General features: G+C 40.5%; 1 protein-coding gene and 1 pseudogene across 1 annotated transcript; both read right to left on the bottom strand.

Moving 5' to 3' along the window:
* Positions 1-4730: 4730 nt before the first annotated feature.
* On the bottom strand, positions 4731-8002 carry LOC122359550 (annotated as a pseudogene).
* A 4272-nt stretch (positions 8003-12274) lies between these two features.
* LOC122359549 (TRPM8 channel-associated factor homolog) lies at positions 12275-21198 on the bottom strand. Its single transcript, XM_043259876.1, has 8 exons — positions 20953-21198; positions 15705-16437; positions 14628-15619; positions 14443-14537; positions 14115-14328; positions 13806-14045; positions 13356-13693; positions 12275-13241 (listed from the first exon to the last, which is right to left on the bottom strand). The coding sequence occupies exons 2-8, from the start codon at positions 16319-16321 to the stop codon at positions 12999-13001; spliced, it is 2739 nt and encodes a 912-aa protein (XP_043115811.1). The 5' UTR covers positions 16322-16437; positions 20953-21198; the 3' UTR covers positions 12275-12998.

The raw sequence follows: 21198 nt of genomic DNA, 5'->3' as shown, positions 1-21198 counted from the left end.
AGCTCTTAAAGCCACAGAACTAAACACAAATATTATTACATTTACATTACATTTAGTCATTTAGCAGATCCAACAAAAGATACGCAATCCAGCAATGATATGACAAGTATCAGTAAAGCTGTACAAGTAGCATTTTTTTTTCTTTTTATTATTGTATAATAAATAAAAAATAAAATAGCATAGAAAAGGAGCAAGCTTGTGTTTTTTTTATCATTATTTACTCACTCACATGTTGTCCTTGTATTCTTTTATTTCTTTTGCTGAACACAAAAGAAGATATTTGAGAAATGTGGGTAACTAAACATTTGCTGGTCCACACTGACTTAAGGAAAAAAAAACGAAGCACCTGCTTGGTTACTTGGTTGCTTTAACTAAAATGTAAACATAGTGCTTTATTTAATATAATATTTTTTGAACGTTACTGCTCACCTGAGAAAAAGCACTCTTTGTTTTATTTGCACAGTATGTGTATTTGCATACATTTTGTTCTTATTTTCTAATAACAAAGAAGAAATAATCACAGAGATTTTATCTTTTTGCACGTAGCACTAGTGAACAGAAGTAGCAGTCTGCTACTGTTACACGTTTGTAACAGACCAAATCTGTTACACAGCTGCTTATGTAAACAAAAGATTGTCAGTTACAGTTACAGGTTGTCAAAGATGTGCCATTTGTGCCAGATGTGTTTGCCCCTGTTTGGACTATTACTTGTTTGCCTGGATTATCTCTGTCTTTTTTGTCCTGTTTTTGACCCTTGCATGTTTCCTGGAATATTCTTGTGCTTTCCCTTTGCCATATCTGTCTTCTGGTGCTCGACCCTGCCTGTATTTATGACCATGTCTCATAATAAAAACCTGCAGATGGATCTGCATGTCAATTCTTGTTCGTCCTGTTACAATTAGATTTTCTTTTACAAAAATTCTATTTGTTTCAAGGGGTATTTTACCCCAGGTTTATCTTCAGATATAAAAGAATATAATCAATAATTATGAATTATGAACTATAATAGCTTCTTCTTCTTCATCATCTTCTTCTTCTTCCACTTATCCGGGGCCCACTTATCTAAGCAGGGACACCCAGACTTCCCTCTCCCCAGACACTTCCTCCAGCTCTTCCGGGGGAACACCGAGGTGCTCCCAGGCCAGCTGATAGACATAGTCCCTCCAGCGTGTCTTAGGTCTTCCCCGGGGCTTCCTCCTGGTGGGACATGCTTGGAATACCTCCATCCAGGAGGCATCCGGAACAGATGCCCGAGCCACCTCAGCTGGCCTCTCTCGATGTGGAGGAGCAGCGGGTCTACTCCGAGCTCCTCCCGAGTGACTGAATTCCTCACCCTATCTCTAAGGGAGCGCCCAGCCACCCTACGGAGGAAACTCATTTCAGCCGCTTGTATCCGGGATCTCATCCTTTCGGTCATGACCCAAAGCTCATGACCATAGGTGAGAGTAAGAACAAAGATCGACCGGTAAATCGAGAGCTTCGCCCTGCGGCTCAGTTCCTCCTTCACCATGACAGACCAGTACAGCGACTGCATTACTGCAGAAGCTGCACCGATTCGTCTGTCGATCTCTCGTCTGTCAAGCCGCGTGTGGTGGTGGGCCCGCAGGAGAATGGCCCCATGCCGCTGTTGGGTCCCGTGGAGCAAGACCCGGCCACCAGACGCTCGCACGCTGGCCCTAGCCCCAGGCCTGGCTCCATGGCGGGGCCCCGGCTGTGCCGTACCGGGCGATGTCGCAACTCCATTATTGTTATTGTTTTCCATTAGGGGTGAGGTGGACCGCTCTTTGTCTGGCTTGTCACCTAGGACCTGTTTGCCTTGGGAGACCCTACCAGGAGCATATAGCCCTGGACAACCTAGCTCCTAGGGTCATTCAGGCACTCAAACCCCTCCACCACGTTAAGGTGGCGATCCTAGGAGAGGAAGTATAATAGCATTTTTTTCAAATATTTTGCTGGCTGATGCTAACTTTTGGTAATATTTAAATATAAAATATAATATAAAATCCTAATATTTTATTCAACCAACTAGTTAGAATACATCTGATGGAAAATCAAAAGACTTAATGTTCAGAACAGAATAACTACAGTAATTACCCATTGCCCCCTGGGGGTGTTTTTCCCCAAAGACTTTCGTTCTGAAATTATAATAATATTTTTATTAAATAACACATTCTCCCTATCTACATGTCCTGCTGTTCTTATATCAGAACCGTGATGTTCTACAAAACAACACTTTTTTTTTCTTGCTGCTGAATAGAATTTATTGTGAAATCCATTTTCTCTCAGGTGTATTGGCTCATTTTCACTGAGCGGTATGGGTCATTACAGTAATACAATAAAGTTTTAATGTAAAGCCGTTATAAAAGTATAAGAGGCTAAAGAGGAAATAAAGACGAATGCAAATGAAGTAAGTGCTGTATTATGGTCAGGTTCAAAATAAATATAAGATGTTCTGTTATCTTTAACATGTTTATTGTTTAATCTGAAACTTTCTTTTATGCCTTTCTTTATTTGGTCGTGATCCCTTTATGAATCTTAGGTCGAAACCTAAGTAAAGAGTTGTGCCATGTGATTGAGGAAGCGAGCGTGTTCAGCACAGAGAGTAGTTTTCGTAGCATTTTTTGAAGCTATACTGTTATATTTGCATACTTCTTGCATCTGTTTTAGCATCGTGGGTATGTATTGACTGTTTTAGCTATATCTACGATTGCTGAGCATTACTTTAAGGCCGTGTTACCTTTATGAAGCTTATGGTTCGTAGCCAATTGTCGTTGCGGTTGTTTTTTGTACTGTTTCTCAAACATTCTAAGTTTATATAAATATAACTTAGGAATTTAGATAAAGTTTGTTAATTCATACACGTGCAACAATAAAAGGTAAAAAAGGGATTTCATTTCGTTTATTTTGAATATATCGGTTGATTATGTATTTTGTATGTTTCAGTTTCACCTTTCCTTACAACATCAATAAACCTGTGGACGAGGAGCTTATGTCTTCAGAGTCTTGATGTTAGGGAAAAGTTTACCTGGCTCTCAAGTTATATACAGTACATATACCAAGGGCAGCACATAAGATATGAAGTATATATTATATATAAAGTATATATAAAGTTAAATATAACTTTGTGCTTAACCAGAAACATGACCAAGAACAAACAAAACATGCATGAGACCACGAATACCTCTTAAATATAAAGTATCCCAAAATGATTTGTTTCATTATGTTTCATCACTACAGAGACGTCAGAGTCAGTGGCAAATGTCAGAAGAACTAGCCAAGCTTGAGGCTGCTCTCGGGTGAATACATTAGCACTGATGTCCCAGTGATCCCATGGAGTTCTGCGTTTTAAACAACTACATTCTCACACGAAAAAATCTTAAAATTATACTTCATGACATACAGTAAAATTACCGGGGATTTGGGCAGTGGCGTTTCACCAGTCAGAACAAGAACAGAAAAGAATGCAAAGTAGCTATTGTCTGTATGAATTAAATTAGAAAAATGTTTGTGCACAGTGATGTAAATAAGCTAATGTAAATAAACTCACAAAAATAAAGATTCTTGTCAATCAATCAGTTTAGTTCCACTCTCATGTTGTGCTAGGTACCCTTGTGAAAGTGATGCAAAAATTAAATGGAAACGAACATCATAGCATACCGTACCGCACTGTGCCGAACCTTACTGCTCAGTGAAAAAAGGAGCCATAACCGTCATGGTAAAACTTCTACTGCAAATACATCTTGATTTTATCTTGTGGTTATTTTGGGACAAAAGTATGAGGGCGTTTCCCCCTACTCTTCCCTAACATTCAGATTTGTATGTTGTTGTTTCGCTGACTATGATGCTTTGCTAGTTGGTGAATCCCTCCTGGTCCAGTAAATGGAAGATGGGTATGAGCTCTCACAGCAGCTGACCATGACCATGGACACTTAAAATCCTAATGGACATCATGCAGGTAAACAGCTAATAAAGTAGATTACTATGCCTGCTGACATTTTTAGGGACTGAGGTCATGTTATCATGTTAGTATGTTAGAAGTTAGTACCATGTACTTAGAGAAAATACAGATTTAAAATGAGATTTCCTGAAGAAAAATATCCTTAAATTACCTCAGAAGTGTGCCAACTGTGATCAGGCTTACGTGCTGGTCGGTGCCATTCCTTCCTCTAACAACTGGATCATCAAGAACAATGTCAAAAGGGTCAACATCCCAGAGTACATCTGGAATGCTTACTGCTGCATCGATCAAAATGGCTGCCCCATCTTAAGCGGTCCTGCAACTGCCCTAAATACAGAGCTGAATGTTGTTGTAGAACGCAGCTTAGATGAGATGGCCGACTTTCTTTGGCAATTCTCTGATGCAACGGTGAATGAGCTGTTCAGTGGCCAATGCAAATCTTAGACTTACACATTCACATGAATTTATTAAATCTCTTGAAAATTAGCACAACAGCTTAATAGGATACAGCTTTTGGATTCAAAACTAGAGTTTTTAAAAAGAATATATATGATTTATTCTTATACACCATTGCAAAATACCATACCAATTGCAGAGCATGCAGTTTTTTGTATTTATAAAAAGTACACTACAATCAACTGTCCATCTACGTACTTGAAAAAATAAATGTTAATTTCCATTACATTAAAGTTAATAATATGTAATTTTATACTTAATCTAACCCATTAGCTACATTAAAACTTACACTGCATGTTAAAAGCTATCTGAGATGTTATGCATACTGGACCATAGGATGGTCACTCCATTCAGGGAGATAAGAAATTTTCTTGTGCGTGCTGGGCTGGATGGGCCAACCCCACAATTTGAAGAAAGCGCAAAGGTTCAGGTTGACCACCTTGGAGAAGGTCTCAGCGTATAGATTCATCTTGCCTGCATTGTCATTTGGCACTCCTTTCATGTCTCGGTAAGCAGTAAAAACTTTCTTGAAAGCATCCCAGCCAAATTTTTCTTGAAGCTGGAAAAATATTTAATGTGATGTTGAAGGTGAGATAAAATAGGTATAAATATGTCATTTGGTTTTTACATAATTATATTTTTCATAATAATTATATAAACAAATATTACATTTTATGGTCATACCTGCATGTATGTCTCGAGTGCGGTCCTTACCACCACTGCAATACTTCTTGGTACGAGCCTGACGTTTTTTCAGAGTCATGTTTCGGGTAGCATTTGACCTATTTATACCCAGCACTTCCTCATGTATGTACACTGACCACAGGTTGCAAGTGCACTCAGTCGTGTGTGGAAAGAACTCCCAAACTCCACGCTGTTGGTTATGGCCCAGCTCGTGAATGGGTCCCCAAATACCTCTTTTATAGGCTTCCTGTACATTTAATAGATCTGGTGCATCATGATGGGATATCCAGAATGCATGAAACCTGCAAGGAGAGAAGGGGGAACAGTGTTATCATCAGGACAGTGGGAGTGTAATTAATATTAATAGTGTGTTTCTGTTGTAATAGTCTATATTCTAACAAAGATACTGAGAGTATTTAATAATACCACCAACCTTTAGAGATCTGAACATCTGCAACAAAGCGCTCCTTGCAGCGTAACTTGGGAGGACTTGCTACCAGGTCAGTTATGCTTTTCATTATGGTGTCCCAAAGTTTAGCCACCTCGTCGGGGCGGTCCAGATTCCTTATATAGTCTGATTCTAGTGTCATGAGGATGTTCTCAAACTCAAATCCTGTTTACCCATTCATCTACAGTAGTCTCTCCTAAGGGACAAAACAAGTTTTTTTTGATAGAAACTCATTTATGCTCATTCAGAATTCTTACCAGACTTGAAATATGGAGCCTGTACTGAGTCCTGCACGACAATTTCCACCCCATCCACTTTGCTTTGAGGAGGTGCTATTAAGTAGATGAGCCCTCCCCATAGATTGCAGATTTGGACCATTTCTGTGTTCAAAGGAAATCGTTCATGCACCACAGGAGCTCGTATCAGAACCTTTAATTCACCAATATTATCTGTTTGGCAACCAAGCTGCACCTGCATAAAGAGTTTTCCCTTCATGTTAATAACATGCCTATGAGCAATAAAGTCATATCTATCAGGACAAGTATACTGCATGCAGTAACAATTGCTTAATCGGATAGATGTGTAGACATGATTCATCACCTGCCAGTTTTTCCCAACGATCTCTGGAGGTACTACTATGCACGTCTTCATACCAGGGGAAAGATATAACCCTGTGCTTAACCATTCTTTATCACCTGAAGTAAGTGAGTACATTCTTATTTTAAAATGTGTTCAAGTATTTTGAAACGTCAACAAAAAATAATATGTAGTGAAAAAAAGCGTTTGTACCTCCAGTGTTGGCAGTGATCCGAACTTTTGCATTAGACACAACTGGCAAGTTAGGTCTGTCTTTAATGATGTATGGAAGAAGGGAATCAGGATCGGGTGACACCTTGTACACCTCAGTCCCAATGCGGAGCATTAGGTGGTCTTTGGCACTTTTAACAGGGCACTTACTGCACACTTGTGGAACACCTACTTTCTTTACTATGTCACTAAGAAGCCCTACCATTGAAGTATAGTCGGCACTGTCATGGCATCGCATGCAAAGGTAATTGGCACAGTCATTGCCCAGCTGTTTCAAGCTGCTCTGTTCTTGATTAGTCAGTTCTCGCTCCAGGCTTGCATGTTCAGCAAAACGATGCAGCATGCTACGAAAGTGGTACCCCTCTTTACAACTATGCTCAATTTCCCTCCACACAAGGTGCCACCCAAGAGACTCAATCCCATCTTATTGAGAATGTGATTTCCTGGATAATCAGTCATCACAGTGTGGCCAAAGTGGGTCCGGGACCAACCCCAGGCTTGACCCCCAATCATAAGACCTCCACCTTCAGCAACAAATTATTGGATCTCTGCACACTGGACATCACTGTCTGAAGCACGAACGTAGACGCTTTGATCTTTTCTGAAAGCAGTCAACTGGCAATCTAAACCAGATTTGCTCAGTACTGTGTGCACTGCCTTTAGTTTGGGTCCAATTCCAATAACACCCTTGTGACCCTCGTAAAGCCACTTGATTGCATTGATCAGAAAAGTGGACAGAGATTCCTGTTCCATGTAGGCTTCTTGCGATACCAGGATTACACGACCTTGCCCATAATAGGCACCAGCAATGAATGCTTTTCCATCTGGAGTGACTGCAATAGGAAATGCTAATGGTCCGTGCACCATCACCTCAGATGCTCTAGCCAGACCTTGGACATCAAACTCAGACACACCTTCTAGCAAGAACTCTAGGTCATCTTTGAAGTCCTTGCCTATACTGAAAAGAAACAATTAAAAATCAGTTGGTGAAATGTATGTTTCTTAAAGAACTGGTAAAAATTAAGAATGTCTGCTGAACTTACGATAAAGCAAGCCAACTAGAAGGGATGTTTCTTGGAACAGGAAAGATGCCAACTTCTCCACAGTGTTCAGAGAAGTAAACTGCACACTTTGTTTCCTGGGAAGTTCCTTATAGTGTTTTCTTGCAGGTGGGCAGCAGCCCAATGCCAGGCCTGGCCAGCGATGATTAAGCCACCCCCAGCTTTGATGAAAGCGATCAGATTCTTTGCACAATTCTCAACACTGTAAGCATTCGTGATATATATAGCAAATCTATTCTGGAAGTCTCCTAGTTCTGTCTTAACAGGAAAGTGGTTTAAGTTTTCAGCTACCGAACATAAACTCTTCTGAATCCCTACAATGGCAGCATCACCCTTACATGGCATGAGCCACTTAAGAGCATTTTCCATCAGGCCAGGGAAACATTCTAGGTAATGCTCATGTCCAAACACCACCACACGTCCCTGACCATAATGAGATGCAGCCATCAGCACCTGACCTCTTGGATTCATGACAAGTGGAAAGGCATGTTCACCTATTAGTACAAGATCACTGGGCACTGCTTTCCCTTTAAAATCAAGCTCCTCCAGCCCATACATGATAGCATAGTAGTCTTGTTCTCGTGCCATGGTGGATTAGTTCTGTTTAACAAGTTAGCTTAAAACAATCACTCAGTAATACAGGGTAAAAGCACTGAGTTTGTTTAACCAAATCGATTTCGGCTGGTTTTCAGTCCTACACAAAAACACAAAAAAGAGAGAAAAAAATGTATAAGCAAGATATCCCATTACATAATAATGGTTATGTAAACTGAAAATTTGTCATCTTACAGACATAAACAAAAACTTAATAGACGTACGATTCTTTTGTCTGTGCAATTTTTATTATTAGACTGCACAAACAAATCATTAAAAGTCTTTTTCAACATAGAAACTGTTTTGGGAAAATGCAAAACTTTTTGTTTCCTGCTGGTAGTAACGTATTAAAATCACAGGTTTACAGTAGTTTTAGTGAGTTTAACAACAGGTATCGTCAGTTTTTCAAAAAAGAAGAGGACATTGGAACCAAACAGCTGTTCCACATGTAATAGACTGCACCCTCTGGAGGCAGGCTGTGTATGTCACCGAGGATGTCTCATTTCAGAAAAACAAGCAGGACACTATGCATGCAACCTTTGAATGCATCCTTACAGAAGTGGTGTTTATAACTTAACATTATTTTAAACTGCTTCCAGTAAAACCAAAAAAAAAAATCTTCTTAATATCTTCCTTGTTTTTTTCTAACATTACTGTTGTACATATACTTGAGCTCCTCAAATACTGAAAAATATAAAAGTAAAAGCTTTTTTTCATTACTTTTCAAATGTAGAAATAATTTTCCTTCATTTAAGTACTGATTTAAGTACTGACAGCACACATATGTAGGAAACGTCTATTACATGTTTGCATTTACATCTGCAAGACGTATTATTTAGGTTGTGTGCTTATCTGATATACGTCTATTGGATATCTCCTATTAGATGTCAAAAAGACATCTATCAAATGTCTTTAAAATTTTTATGATTTAGAATGTATGTAAAACTGACATCTGAAAGACATTGCCAGATGTTTGTAAACAGCAGATGCTTTCCAGATCAAGAGCCTTTTCAGATCTTGCAGACATACATGTGCTATCTTGGTAGTGTAAGAGCACAACATGTGTTTTCATAGCAACTTAATACTTTCTGTTTCTTATGTCACCACAATGTTTTTCTAGGCAACTCTCCTTTACTCACATATCAAGGCAAAAGAAAATGTACTTGATACCCAAATGGCCGCTATATTTGTCTTGCAATTTCACATTTTATTGGTATTAACTTTAATATTTATTAAAAATTGATTAAGAATTGATCAGTCTGCAGAACCCCTAGGGGTGTCGACCTGTTCCGCAGATCCCTTGTAGGACATCTGCAAAGCCTCAACCTGCCCTGTCATGGCCATGGAGGCCATCCCTGAGTCCTTGTCTTGCCCTTGATTTTACCTTGTCCCATCACTGTTAAAGAAGCAATCTGTGAACTGTCACCCTGTCCCTTTACAGCTAAGCAGGCCGTCTATGAACTTTCACCCTGTCCTGACACAGCTATGGGGCTCCCTGTAGCTCCCAGCTCTGTTTTTGGTCCATAGCCCAGGTCCATACTCCAGGACTACAATAGTCCCATGCCTCAGTTGCCAGACCCCTTCTACATGGACCTGGCCTTACAAAGTACCTCAGTTCTCTTTCAGTCGGTCACTCCGAGTCACGTCGGATGACCGACGAATTGGGATCTCGCTTCGAGAGACCAATCTACTTCGAGTGTATCTAAACGAGTGAATTGAAGATTGGCATGCGCTAATCGCATCCAGCTGCCACTGATCACAGCGCGGGTATAAATGAGCAGAGGGTGCAGCACATATTCAGCTTTTCGCTTCGGAGCCGAGCGTGACTATTCTGCTCCAAAGACGATTTACGAGTGTTGGAGTACGGCGTTTCAGCGGAGATCATTTACCTGCGTCGAATGAATTGCCACAATCAGGCTGCACTACCTCCCTGTTTGTGTGCAAAGCGGCTATCCTAACAAGGAAAGACCCGTAGACAAGTATGTCATCCATAAAGACCTCTACCTTGTCCAGCCCTTGAAGCGTCTGCTGCATTTTCCTCTGCAAGATCTCTGGAGCGCTTGAGATCCCGAAGGGAAGCCTCCTGAAACAATATCTCCCGAACGGCGTAATAAAGGTGGTAAGTCTCCAGCTATCTGGATGGAGAGGAATCTGCCAGAATCCACTGGCTGCATCTAAGGAGGAGAAAAATTTTGCACCACTCAGTTTTGCAACAATCTCTTCTGCAGTAGGTAGCACAAAATGTTCTCATTTTACGGCTTCATTTAATCTTTTTAGATCCACACAAATGCGTGCTTTGCCATTTTTCTTCAGAAATGGAACAATTGAAGCACACCATTCTGTTGGTTGTTTCACCTGCTCTATGACTCCATTTTCCTCCATCCTCTCCAACTCCTCTTTCACTTTTTGCAGCATTGGTATTGTAACACACCTCGCAGTGTGTACTGCACAAGGCACTGCTGAGTCTTTAACTCGAATTATGACAGGGTCGGTTTTGAGTGTGCCATGCTCCCCAAACGCATCATTGTGTTCAGTGGCCAATCTATTTGTCTCCTCCACTCTCATTACAAAGTTCATGTCAGCTGATAGAGACCGACTCAGCAGGTTATTGATATTATATCCACGGACCACATAGGCAGAGAATGGGTATGACTGTCCTTTGTACCCTAACTCAGACAGGTTAACGAAACTAACTCAGACAGGTTTTCTTATCTCCAGGGCTGGCCAGTGTAACATTGGCTGGCTCTAGTCTCTTTGCTGGAACTAGTTTGCTAAAAGTCTCTTCTGCCACTATGTTCAAGTCAGCCCCTGTATCAATTTTGAATTTTATAAGGGTTTCCCCTATCAGCAGTTGTACCATCCACTGCTCCTCTAGTCCATTTGCATTGTAAACTGAACCCAGATGGCTGCTGACCCAGTATGAAGGCTGCTGAAGACATTCTGTTACCTCTCTCACTGACTTGTTATTGTAGAATACTCTGGCGCACTGTCCAATTTTATGGCATTTGTGACATTTACCTTTCTTTACCTTTTTCTAGCCGCACTTTACATGACTGTTGGTTTGGACTTTGTCTCTTAGCTTGCGCTGTCTCCTCACAGGTGGCTTACCTGTGCTGACAACTGCTCTGACCGCGCTTACCATTTCGCCTTGCATACTGATCAGTGATCAACTGCAGTGTCCGAGAGAGATCTTTATCCAAAATTCTGACCACTATGCGTGTTTCGTCTCTCATGGTGCCGAATTCACAGTGGTCAGACAACTCGTACAGTGCTCTGATGAATGCCTCTGCTCTTTCTCTGGGTTGTGGCACTCGTTGATGAAAGCATGCACATTCGTGAATGACGTTAATTAAACTTTCCCAGGACGATTTCAAAGTAATTTATCTGTTCCTCACTTGCGAACACGAACAACTTATAAATGTTCTCTGCCTCACTCCCCATGGCGTAAATGAGACAACTCAGTTGCACTTCTCTGTCCTCCTTGTCTAACTTCATAGCAGAACAGAAGCGCTTGAATCTTTGTCTCCAATCAGTCCACAAACATTAAAGGTCATTATACTTGGTCTTTAGAAGTACATAGTATGGTGTATGGGGACACACACCACACTACGGGCCGATCTGGCTACAGAATCGCACCTTGTTGTTTTTGTCACTTTCCTTATATACTCTAACCAGACAAAGAGATCCCAAATTTTGTTGTAAAAACCTTTTGGTGTTTAGGTTCCCATGCTCCAGTGTCACACTTGGCTGGAACACTTTCAGAGACCCAAAAGGAGGACACACTCCTTCTCAACAAAGCACAGTTCTACCAAGTTCTTAATCTTTTCCATAATAAAAGTGATTACTGTGAAATTGAGACCAATTTGCCAATCAACCTTTTAAATAAGACCAAACATAAAAAAAAACAATAGGTTCACAAAACACATGACATATAATGCTTTATTCCTAATGAACTTTAAGCCAAGTCTTTTGGGCAGAAGGAGGGAAAGCAGGAAGAGCAGAGGTGAGGAGGGTGTCATAAAAGCAACAGGGAGGGGTGGTGTTGTTTACTCTCTTTTGAAGTCCTTTTATTCCTTTGGATATCCCTTGTCAGATTAGTCTTATTGCATTTACAGGTTTTTGATTCAGCTCCTTACATTGTTGTTTCGCTGACTATGATGCTTTGCTAGTTGGTGAATCCCTCATAGTCCAGTGAAATGGAAGATGGGTATGAGCTCACACAGCAGCAGACTGTGACCATGGACACTTAAAACCCCAATAGACATCATGCAGGTAAACAGCTAATAAAGTAGATTACTATGCCTGCTGACATTTTTAGGGACTGAAATGATGTTATTATGTTTGTACATTTAATGTTAGAAGGTAGTACTGTGTACTTAGAGAAAATATAGGTTTAAAATGAGTTTTCCTGAAGGAAAGTGTCCTTAAATCCCCTGAGAAGTTGTTGTAGAACGCAGCTTAGATGAAATGGTCAACTTCCTTGAGTAATTCTCTGATGCACCGGTGAATGAGCTGTTCAGTGGCCAATGCATTCACATGAATTTAATAAATCTCTTGAGCATTAGCAACAGGGCTTAATTTTGTATTTTCAAATCACATCAAAACTATTAACCATTCAGAGTCCTTTAAAGTCATATATATGATTTATTCTTACACACCGTTACAAAATACCATGCCAAATGCAGTGCATGAAGTTTTTTGTATTTATAAAATGTACACTACATGGTTTGTATATAAAATGCATGCTTTTATAGAAATAATTCTATTCTACTAGCCTATAGCCACCTTTAGTTAATAGCAAGTGCTCTGATTATTTTATAACTTTACATGACATGAATCAATTGTCCATTTACGTACTTATTAAATTAAATAAGAAACGTTAATTTCCATTACATTACATTAAAGCTAAGAATATGTCATTTTATACTTAATCTTACCCATTAGCTACATTAAAACCGACACTACATGTTAAAAGCTATCTGAGATGTTCTTATGCATACTGGACCATAGGATGGTCACTCCATTCAGGGAGATGAGAGATTTTCTTGTGCGTGCTGGGCTGGATGGGCCAACCCCACGATTTGAAGAAAGCGCAAAGGTTCAGGTTGACCACCTTGGAGAAGGTCTCAGCGTAAAGATTCATCTTGCCTGCATTGTCATTTGGCACTCCTTTCATATCTTGGTAAGCAGTAAAAACTTTCTTGAAAGCATCCCAGCCAAATTTTTCTTGAAGCTGGAAAAATATTTAATATGATGTTGAATAAAATAGGTATAAATATGTTATTTGGTTATTACATAATTGTATTTTTCATGATAATTATATGAAATATGTTATATATGTTCATACCTGCATGTATGTCTCGAGTGCGGTCCACTTACTCCAGCTTTTTAAATCCTTACCACCACTGCAATACTTCTTGGTACGAGTCTGACGTTTTTTTAGAGTCATGTCTGGATGAGCATTTGACCTATTTATACCCAGCACTTCCTCATGTATGTACACTGACCACAGGTTGCAAGTGCACTCAGTGGTGTGTGGAGGGAACTCCCAGACGTCAAGCTGTTGGTTATGGCCCAGCTCGTGAATGGGCCCCCAAATACCACTTTTATAGGCTTCCTGTACATTTACTAGATCTGGGGCAGAGGTGGAGTGCATCATGATGGGATATCCAGCATGCATGAAACCTGCAAGGGGAGAAGGCGGAACAGTGTTATCACCAGGACAGTGGGAGTGTAATTAAGTGATTCTATTGTAATAGTGACCTTTCTTTATTTTAACAAAGATAATACCACCAACCATTAGAGATCTGAACATCTGCAACAAACCGCTCCTTGCGGGGAAACTTGGAAGGACTTGCTGCCAGGTTAGCTATGCTTTTCATTATGGTGTCCCAAAATTTTGCCACCTCGTCGGGGCGGTCCAGATTCCTTATATTTTCTGATTCTAGTGTCATGATGATGTTCTCAAACTCAAGCTCCGCCCAGGGAGCGGGAGCCTGACGAATCCTGTTTACCCATTCATCTACACTGGTCTCTCCTAAGGGACATAACAAGTTAGTGTATTGTTTTGAACAGAAACTCATTCACGCTCATTCAGAATTCTTACCAGACTTGAAATATGGAGCCTGTACTGAATCCTGCACGACAATTTCCACCCCATCCACTTTGCTTTGAGGAGGTGCTATTAAGTAGATGAGCCCTCCCCATAGATTGCAGATTTGGACCATTTCTGTGTTCAAAGGAAATCGTTCATGGACCACAGGAGCTCGTATCAGAACCTTTAATTCACCAATATTATCTGTTTGGCAACCAAGCTGCACCTGCATAAAGAGTTTAACATGCCTATGAGCAATAAAGTTTTTTCTATCAGGACAAGTATACTACATTCAGCAACAATTCCTTGATTAGATAAATGTGTAGACTTGATTCATCACCTGCCAGTTTTTCCCAACAATCTCTGGAGGTACTGCTATGTATGTCTTCATACCAGGGGCAAGATATAACCCTGTGCTTAACCATTCTTCACAACCTGAAACAATTGAGTACATGTTTATTTTAAAGTGTTCAAGTATTTTGAAACCTTAACAAGAAATAATATGTAGTGGGAAAACTTTCATACCTCCAGTGTTGGCAGTAACCCGAACTCTTGCATTAGACACAGTTGGAAAGTTAGGTCTGTCTTTAATGATGTATGGAAGAAGGGCATCTGGATCGGGTGACACCTTGTACACCTCAGATCCAATGCGGAGCATCAGGTGGTCTTTGGCACTTTCAACAGGGCAGTTACTACACACTTGTGGAACACCTACTTTCTTCACTATGTCACTAAGAAGCCCTACCACTGAAGTATAGTCGGCACTGTCATGGCATCGCATGTCAAGGTAACTGGCACAGTCATTGCCCAGCTGTTTCAAGCAGCTCTGTTCTTGATTAGTCAGTTCTCGCCCCAGGCTTGCATGTTCAGCAAACCGATGCAGCATGCTACGAAAGTGGTACCCCTCTTTACAACTATGCTCAATTTCTGGAGCTTTGTATAACCCTCCACACAAGGTGCTGCCCAAGAGACTCATTCCCATCTTATTGAGAATGTGATTTCCTGGATAATCAGTCATCACATTGCACCCGCAGTTGGTATCGGCCCAATACCAGGCATGACCCCCAATCATAAGACCTCCACCTTCAGCAACAAATTCTTGGATCTCTGCACACTGGGCATCACTGTATGAAGTACAAACATAGATGCTTAGATCTTTTCTGAAACCAGTCAACTGGCAAGCTAAACCAGATTTGCTCAGTACTTTGTGGGCTGCGGTTAGTTTGGGTACAATCCCGATAACACCCTTGCGACCCTCCTCAAGCCACTTGATAGCATTGATCAGAAAAGTGGACAGGGAGTCCTTTTTCATGTAGACGTCATGCGATACCAGGATTACTCGACCTTGCCCGTAATAGGCACCAGCAATGAATGCTTTTCCATCTGGAGTGACTGCAATAGGAAATGCTAATGGTCCGTGCACCATCACCTCAGATGCTATAGCCTCACCTTGGACATCAAACTCAGACACACCTTCTAGCAGGAACTCTAGGTCATCTTTAAAGTCCTTGCCTACACTGAAAAGAAACAATTAAAAATCAGTTGGTGAAATGTATGTTTCTTAAAGAATTGGAAAAAATTAAGAATGTCTGCTGAACTTACGATAAAGCAAGCCAACTACAAGGGATGTTTCTTGGAACAGGAATGATGCCAACTTCTCCACAGTGTTCAGAGAAGTAAATTCCAGCAACACTGCACACTTTGTTTCCTGGGAAGTTCCTTATAGTGTTTCTTTGCGGGTGGGCAGCAGCCCAACGCCAGGCCTGGCCAGCGATGATTAAGCCACCCCCAGCTTTGATGAAAGCGATCAGATCCTTTGCACAATTCTCAACACTGTAAGCATCCGTGATATATATAGCAAATCTATTCTGGAAGTCTCCTAGCTCTGTCTTAACAGGAAAGTGGTTTAAGTTTTCAGCTACCGAACGTAAACTCTTCTGAATCCCTACAATGGCAGCATCACCATTACGTGGCATGAGCCACTTAAGAGCATTTTCCATCAGGCCAGGGAAACATTCTAGGTAATGCTCATGTCCAAACACCACCACACGTCCCTGACCATAATGAGATGCAGCCATAAGCACCTGACCTCTTGGATTCATGACAAGTGGAAAGGCATGTTCACCTATTAGTACAAGATCACTGGGCACTGCTTTCCCTTTAAAATCAAGCTCCTCCAGCCCATACATGATAGCATAGTAGTCTTGTTCCCGTGCCATGGTGGATTAGCTCTGTTTAACAAGTTAGCTTAAAACAATCACTCAGTAATACAGGGTAAAAGCACTGGGTTTGTTTAACCAGAGATTGTGAAGTAAATCGATACTGGTTTTCGGTCCTACACAAAAACAGAAAAAAGAGAGAAAAAATGTTTATCAAGACACAATCATAAGCAAGATATCCTATCACATAATAATGGTTATGTAAACTGAAAATTTGTCATCTTACAGACATAAAAAAAAAAAAAAACTTAATAGACATACGATTTTTTTGGAGTATTAATGTATTTTATTTTTTTTATTTGGGAAAATAGCAAATAACAAACATAGTTGTGTTCGGGTTGTGTCAAATAAAAAAAAGTGCGTTCAATGTAGGTATGCTAAAGCCAGCCAATGACTGTTAAGCTTAATGTTACGTTGTGGCGTGAGTCACGTCATTAGCAACGTAACAAATTAGCTAAAAATGAGGAAAAGGTATCGCACATGGTGTGAGTGGCGTTTCAGTTAAGACCTGTTGTCGGGGAAAAGTTTGTAATTCGTTTGGAGACTGTTATATTTACCAAAATATAAGGCCCAAAGCGTTTTATTACGATTCTTGTTTGGTTTTGTGTTATTATTTAAAGTGTATCTAATTTTATTTGAGTTTTTTTTTTATCCCGCGAGTCATCACTTCAACATGCCGTGTGTTACGTTGGCCTGGCGGCTATAGAGACAGTTAAACTCTGGAACTCTCTTTGTGAATCAACCAAACGTCTTGGTGCATGAGGGACTGAGGAGAGTTGCGTGCTTCATCGCTGGAAGTGGATCGGTTGCGTTCAGCTCGTGTTCCCGACGGATCGTGACAGGACGTGGAGTGCGTGAGGAACAGAAGATTGTTTCACAAATACTCATCGGAAGAACGTAAGTGCCTTGTTTCCGTTAAGGATTATCTTGAATTCATCACTTGTTTTAAGTGCACCAACGAACTGGGCCCCAACGTTTACGATCGAACGTTTGAGTTGATTTGCATATGAGAAGCTATTGTGCATATAATACTGACATGCTGTACTTGATTGAGTTTTCTCAAGGGTGATCCGGAAAGAGTTTTCGTGTACTTTATTTTGGTTTTTGGTTCAGAACACAGAAAGGGGTTGTTTTGGTTTTTCTATAATGTCTGATTATTATTTTTGTTTTTTTTGTCCTCCAAATGAGTTATTGCATATGTAAAACAATAAATCTTTGTTATTCTTTTTTCTTTACCTCTTTGTAAATTTGTATTTTATTGAATTTGGCAAGTTAATATATTGGCAAATTGAAAACTCAGTTTATATAAATTAAACGAAGGGAAAGAGGAAAATACCGGCCTAATTCACCATCTAAATGGCCGGGGATCCAGGATTCTTCTGGGACAAATATTAAATTAACCCCTTGGGGTAAAAGAAGGGTTACAAGTAGTTTTAGAGAGTTTAACAACAGCTATCGTGAGTTTATCGTGAGACATTGGAACCAAACTGTGGATGTCGCTGTTCCACATGTAATAGGCTGTGCCCTCTGGAGGCTGCCTTTGATGACTGTGTATGTCACAGAGGATGTCTCATTTCAGAAAAGCAAGCAGGACACTATGCATGCAACCTTTGAATGCATCCTTACAGAAGTGGTGTTTATAACTTAACATTATTTTAAATTGCTTCCAGTAAAGCAAAAAAAAGTTTCTCAAACACTGAAAAATATAAAAGTAAAAGCTTTTTTTATTTTAATTACTTTTCAAATTTATAAGTAATTTTCCTTCATTTCAGTATCCTGATAGCACACATATGTAGGAGACCTCTATTACATGTTTGCATTTACATCTGCAAGACGTATTATTTAGGTTGTGTGCTTATCTGATATACGTCTATTGGACATCTCCTATTAGATGTCAAAGACATCTATCGACTTTTTTTTTAAAATGCATGTAAAACTGACATCTGAAAGACGTTTGCCAGATGTTTGTAAACAGCAGATGCTTTCCAGATCAAGAGCTTTTTCAGATCTTGCAAACATGTTATCTTGGTAGTGTAAGAGCACAACATGTATAGCAACTTAATACTTTCTGTTTCCTATGTCACCACAACGTTTTTCTAAGCAACTCCCCTTTACTCACATATCAAGGCAAAAGAAAACATATTTGATACCCAAATGGCCAGTATATTTGTCTTACAATTTCACATTATATTGGTATTAACTTTAATATTTGAGAAATTGATCAAGTGGAAGAACGTGTTTTGAGTTTACCAACCAAGTATTCCAAATCTTTTTTTAATCTTTGGAGGGGACTTCAATGTGGCTTCAGATAACTTCTTAGATTGATGGCCAAAATCACCTGATAATTCAAATCTTTATTTAAAGACATCTGAGTGTGTCCCTTTATCCTCTGTGCTCCCTGTAATGGTGGTTGCTATCTTGAGAGTGTGGGCCGCACACTTTCCTCTAGAGGCCTCACCTGTCCACCAGCCTGCTACAGAGGCCTCATCTGCCCACAAATCTCCTCCAAGACCGCTCAAGGTGTCGGCTTATGCCGTAGATCCTCTAGATGTATCCCCAGAGTCTGCAAAACCCGTAGGGGTGTCGACCTGTTTCGCAGATCCATTGTAGGACATCTGCAAAGCCTCGTCCTGCCCTGTCATGGCCATGGAGGCCATCCCCGAGTCCTTGTCTTGCCCTTGATTTTACCTTGTCCCATCACTGTTAAAGAAGCAATATGTGAACTGTCACCCTGTCCCTTTACAGCTAAGGAGGCCGTCTATGAACTTTCACCCTGTCCTGACACAGCTATGGGGGCTGTTCCTGCATCTCTATCCCATCCTGTCACGGCTATAGAAGCCATTTATGAGTCTTTGTTCTGCCCAGTCACAACTATGAAGGTCACCTGCGAACTTGCAAAATGAAACCATTGTAAATGTAATGTCTTGGCAACAGAGGCCAATGTTAACCTCTCTGTTACAATCCCACATGTTCCGTCCTGGAACCCTGCCCCACCCTGTAACCACTACGGTGTGCTCCCGCTCTGCTGTCACTGCTCTTGTGGGCTCCAGCTCCGCCTGCACCACCTTGGTGCATTTCTGCATTGTCTGTTCCACCATGGAGGATTTTGGACTTCTCTGCCCTGGAGGGCTTTCGCTATGGCTGCTCCACCCTGGAAAGTCCAGGTTCGGCCTGCTCCGCACTGGAGAGTCCCAGCTTTGTCTGGGCTGCTGTAACTCCCAGCTCAGCTTTTGCTCCATGGCCCAAGTCCATCCTCCAGGACTACAATAGTCCCATGCCTCAGTTGCCAGGCCCCTTTTACATGAACCTGGCCTTCCAATGTGCCTCAGTTCTGCCTCTGCTTCACCTCCCTCTTAATCTCTAGCCTATTTCTGGTTAGGGGTGTCTGGAAGACTCTCTTCGGTGGGGGCCCTATGTTAAGTTCAGCAGCTGGAGTGCCCATGAACTTCAGTGCACACTTCACCCTGAGCTCTCTCTTATTGTGAAGTTTGTTCCTCATCGTGTCTGTGTTCCTGTGTCTGTGTTCACTTTTGTTATGTTATATTCTTGTATTTTGTCTTGCATTTAATAAAAAAAAAACAAACGTACCTGAATCGTCGGCAGCTTGGGGATCTAAAGACCGACTGCAGACCGACAAAACTGACGCCTTGACTATACAGATCCTTATGAATCTTGCATTAATTTTACTATTTTGGTTGTTTTTGGTTGTCATATAAATGATAACATTTAATTTTTTGTCATTTACTAAAGAGCTCATTAAAAATCCAAATTTTGCTGCTTTAAGGTACGGTCATATTGTAATTTGGGTATGCAGCTATTTGTTGTATACAGATGCGAATATGGACGGGGCTGGATATGACGCCACGATCCACGTTTCTCTTCGTAGAACAACTTTATTTTAAAAACATACAAAACAAACAAAAATCACAGCGTGAATAGAGAAAAGTAGGAAGGTTTGCTGATTTCTTTGCAAACTCCTACCACAATTTCCTTGTGCTCTGGCAGTTTGTCTTGACTTGCCTGAAACTGTACAAGTCGCAGCTTAAAGACGTGACCCACAGGCTCAAAAACTTGCCTGGGATGTAGAAAAACATTAATTAGAGCCATTTAGAAACAGTTGCAACACTACCACAGGCTTCTATTGAAACAGAGGAATGCGAAGTAAAGCGTCATAAAGTGGCCAATAGTTCCAAACAACCAGTTCCAGCACTGAAGTCCATTCTTTTCAGTGGTTGAGGAAATTACAGCAGTTTAACACGTTATCTCTCGGAAATCTGGCCATCAGTTGTATTTTATGAAACACATTATAGTTAATGTTTATTTTAGGCAGTTATGCTATATTTGGAGTTAGCAAGAGACACACCTCGATAACAATCATAACCAGATGATGTTTTTAGTCTTTCTGCAATCTAAATTAAATGAAAGGCATAGAAGAGAGAGTTTCCCTGAATGCAGTTGATGTCTTTGTGTTTTTTATTAGGTTAGATTTCATATTTTCTGACCTTTTTTAACCTTCACTTATTGTTTTATGGTGCTCAAATCTCACGCACTTTCTACCTTTTATTTTGTTTATCTTCAGGTTAGGTCAAATAAGTCTGTCCTATCTCTCAGAAGCATTTAATCATACTCACAAGACAGGTCACAGAAGACTTCTCCGTGGTCTGTTCTGCTTTGTCTTTTGGCAGCCGAGCTTATTGATTATAATAAGATATAGTTTTATTATATATAGGTTAAATTACAAATAAAATACTAATATAAATTAGAAATAAAAACAAAGTTGTGTAATCGGCGAGCTCGGTCGTTCGGAGGCGTCGTGGTGAGGCTGTCAGGAAACGGAGAAACGTGTCGCAGAGGTGGAACTTTAACTTCTGGCTCAC

The sequence above is a fragment of the Puntigrus tetrazona genome, chromosome 15 (assembly GCF_018831695.1).
Source record: "Puntigrus tetrazona isolate hp1 chromosome 15, ASM1883169v1, whole genome shotgun sequence".
Lineage (NCBI taxonomy): Eukaryota > Metazoa > Chordata > Actinopteri > Cypriniformes > Cyprinidae > Puntigrus > Puntigrus tetrazona.
Note: the sequence above shows the minus strand (reverse complement) of the source record. Positions and strands in the feature narration are given on the sequence as shown.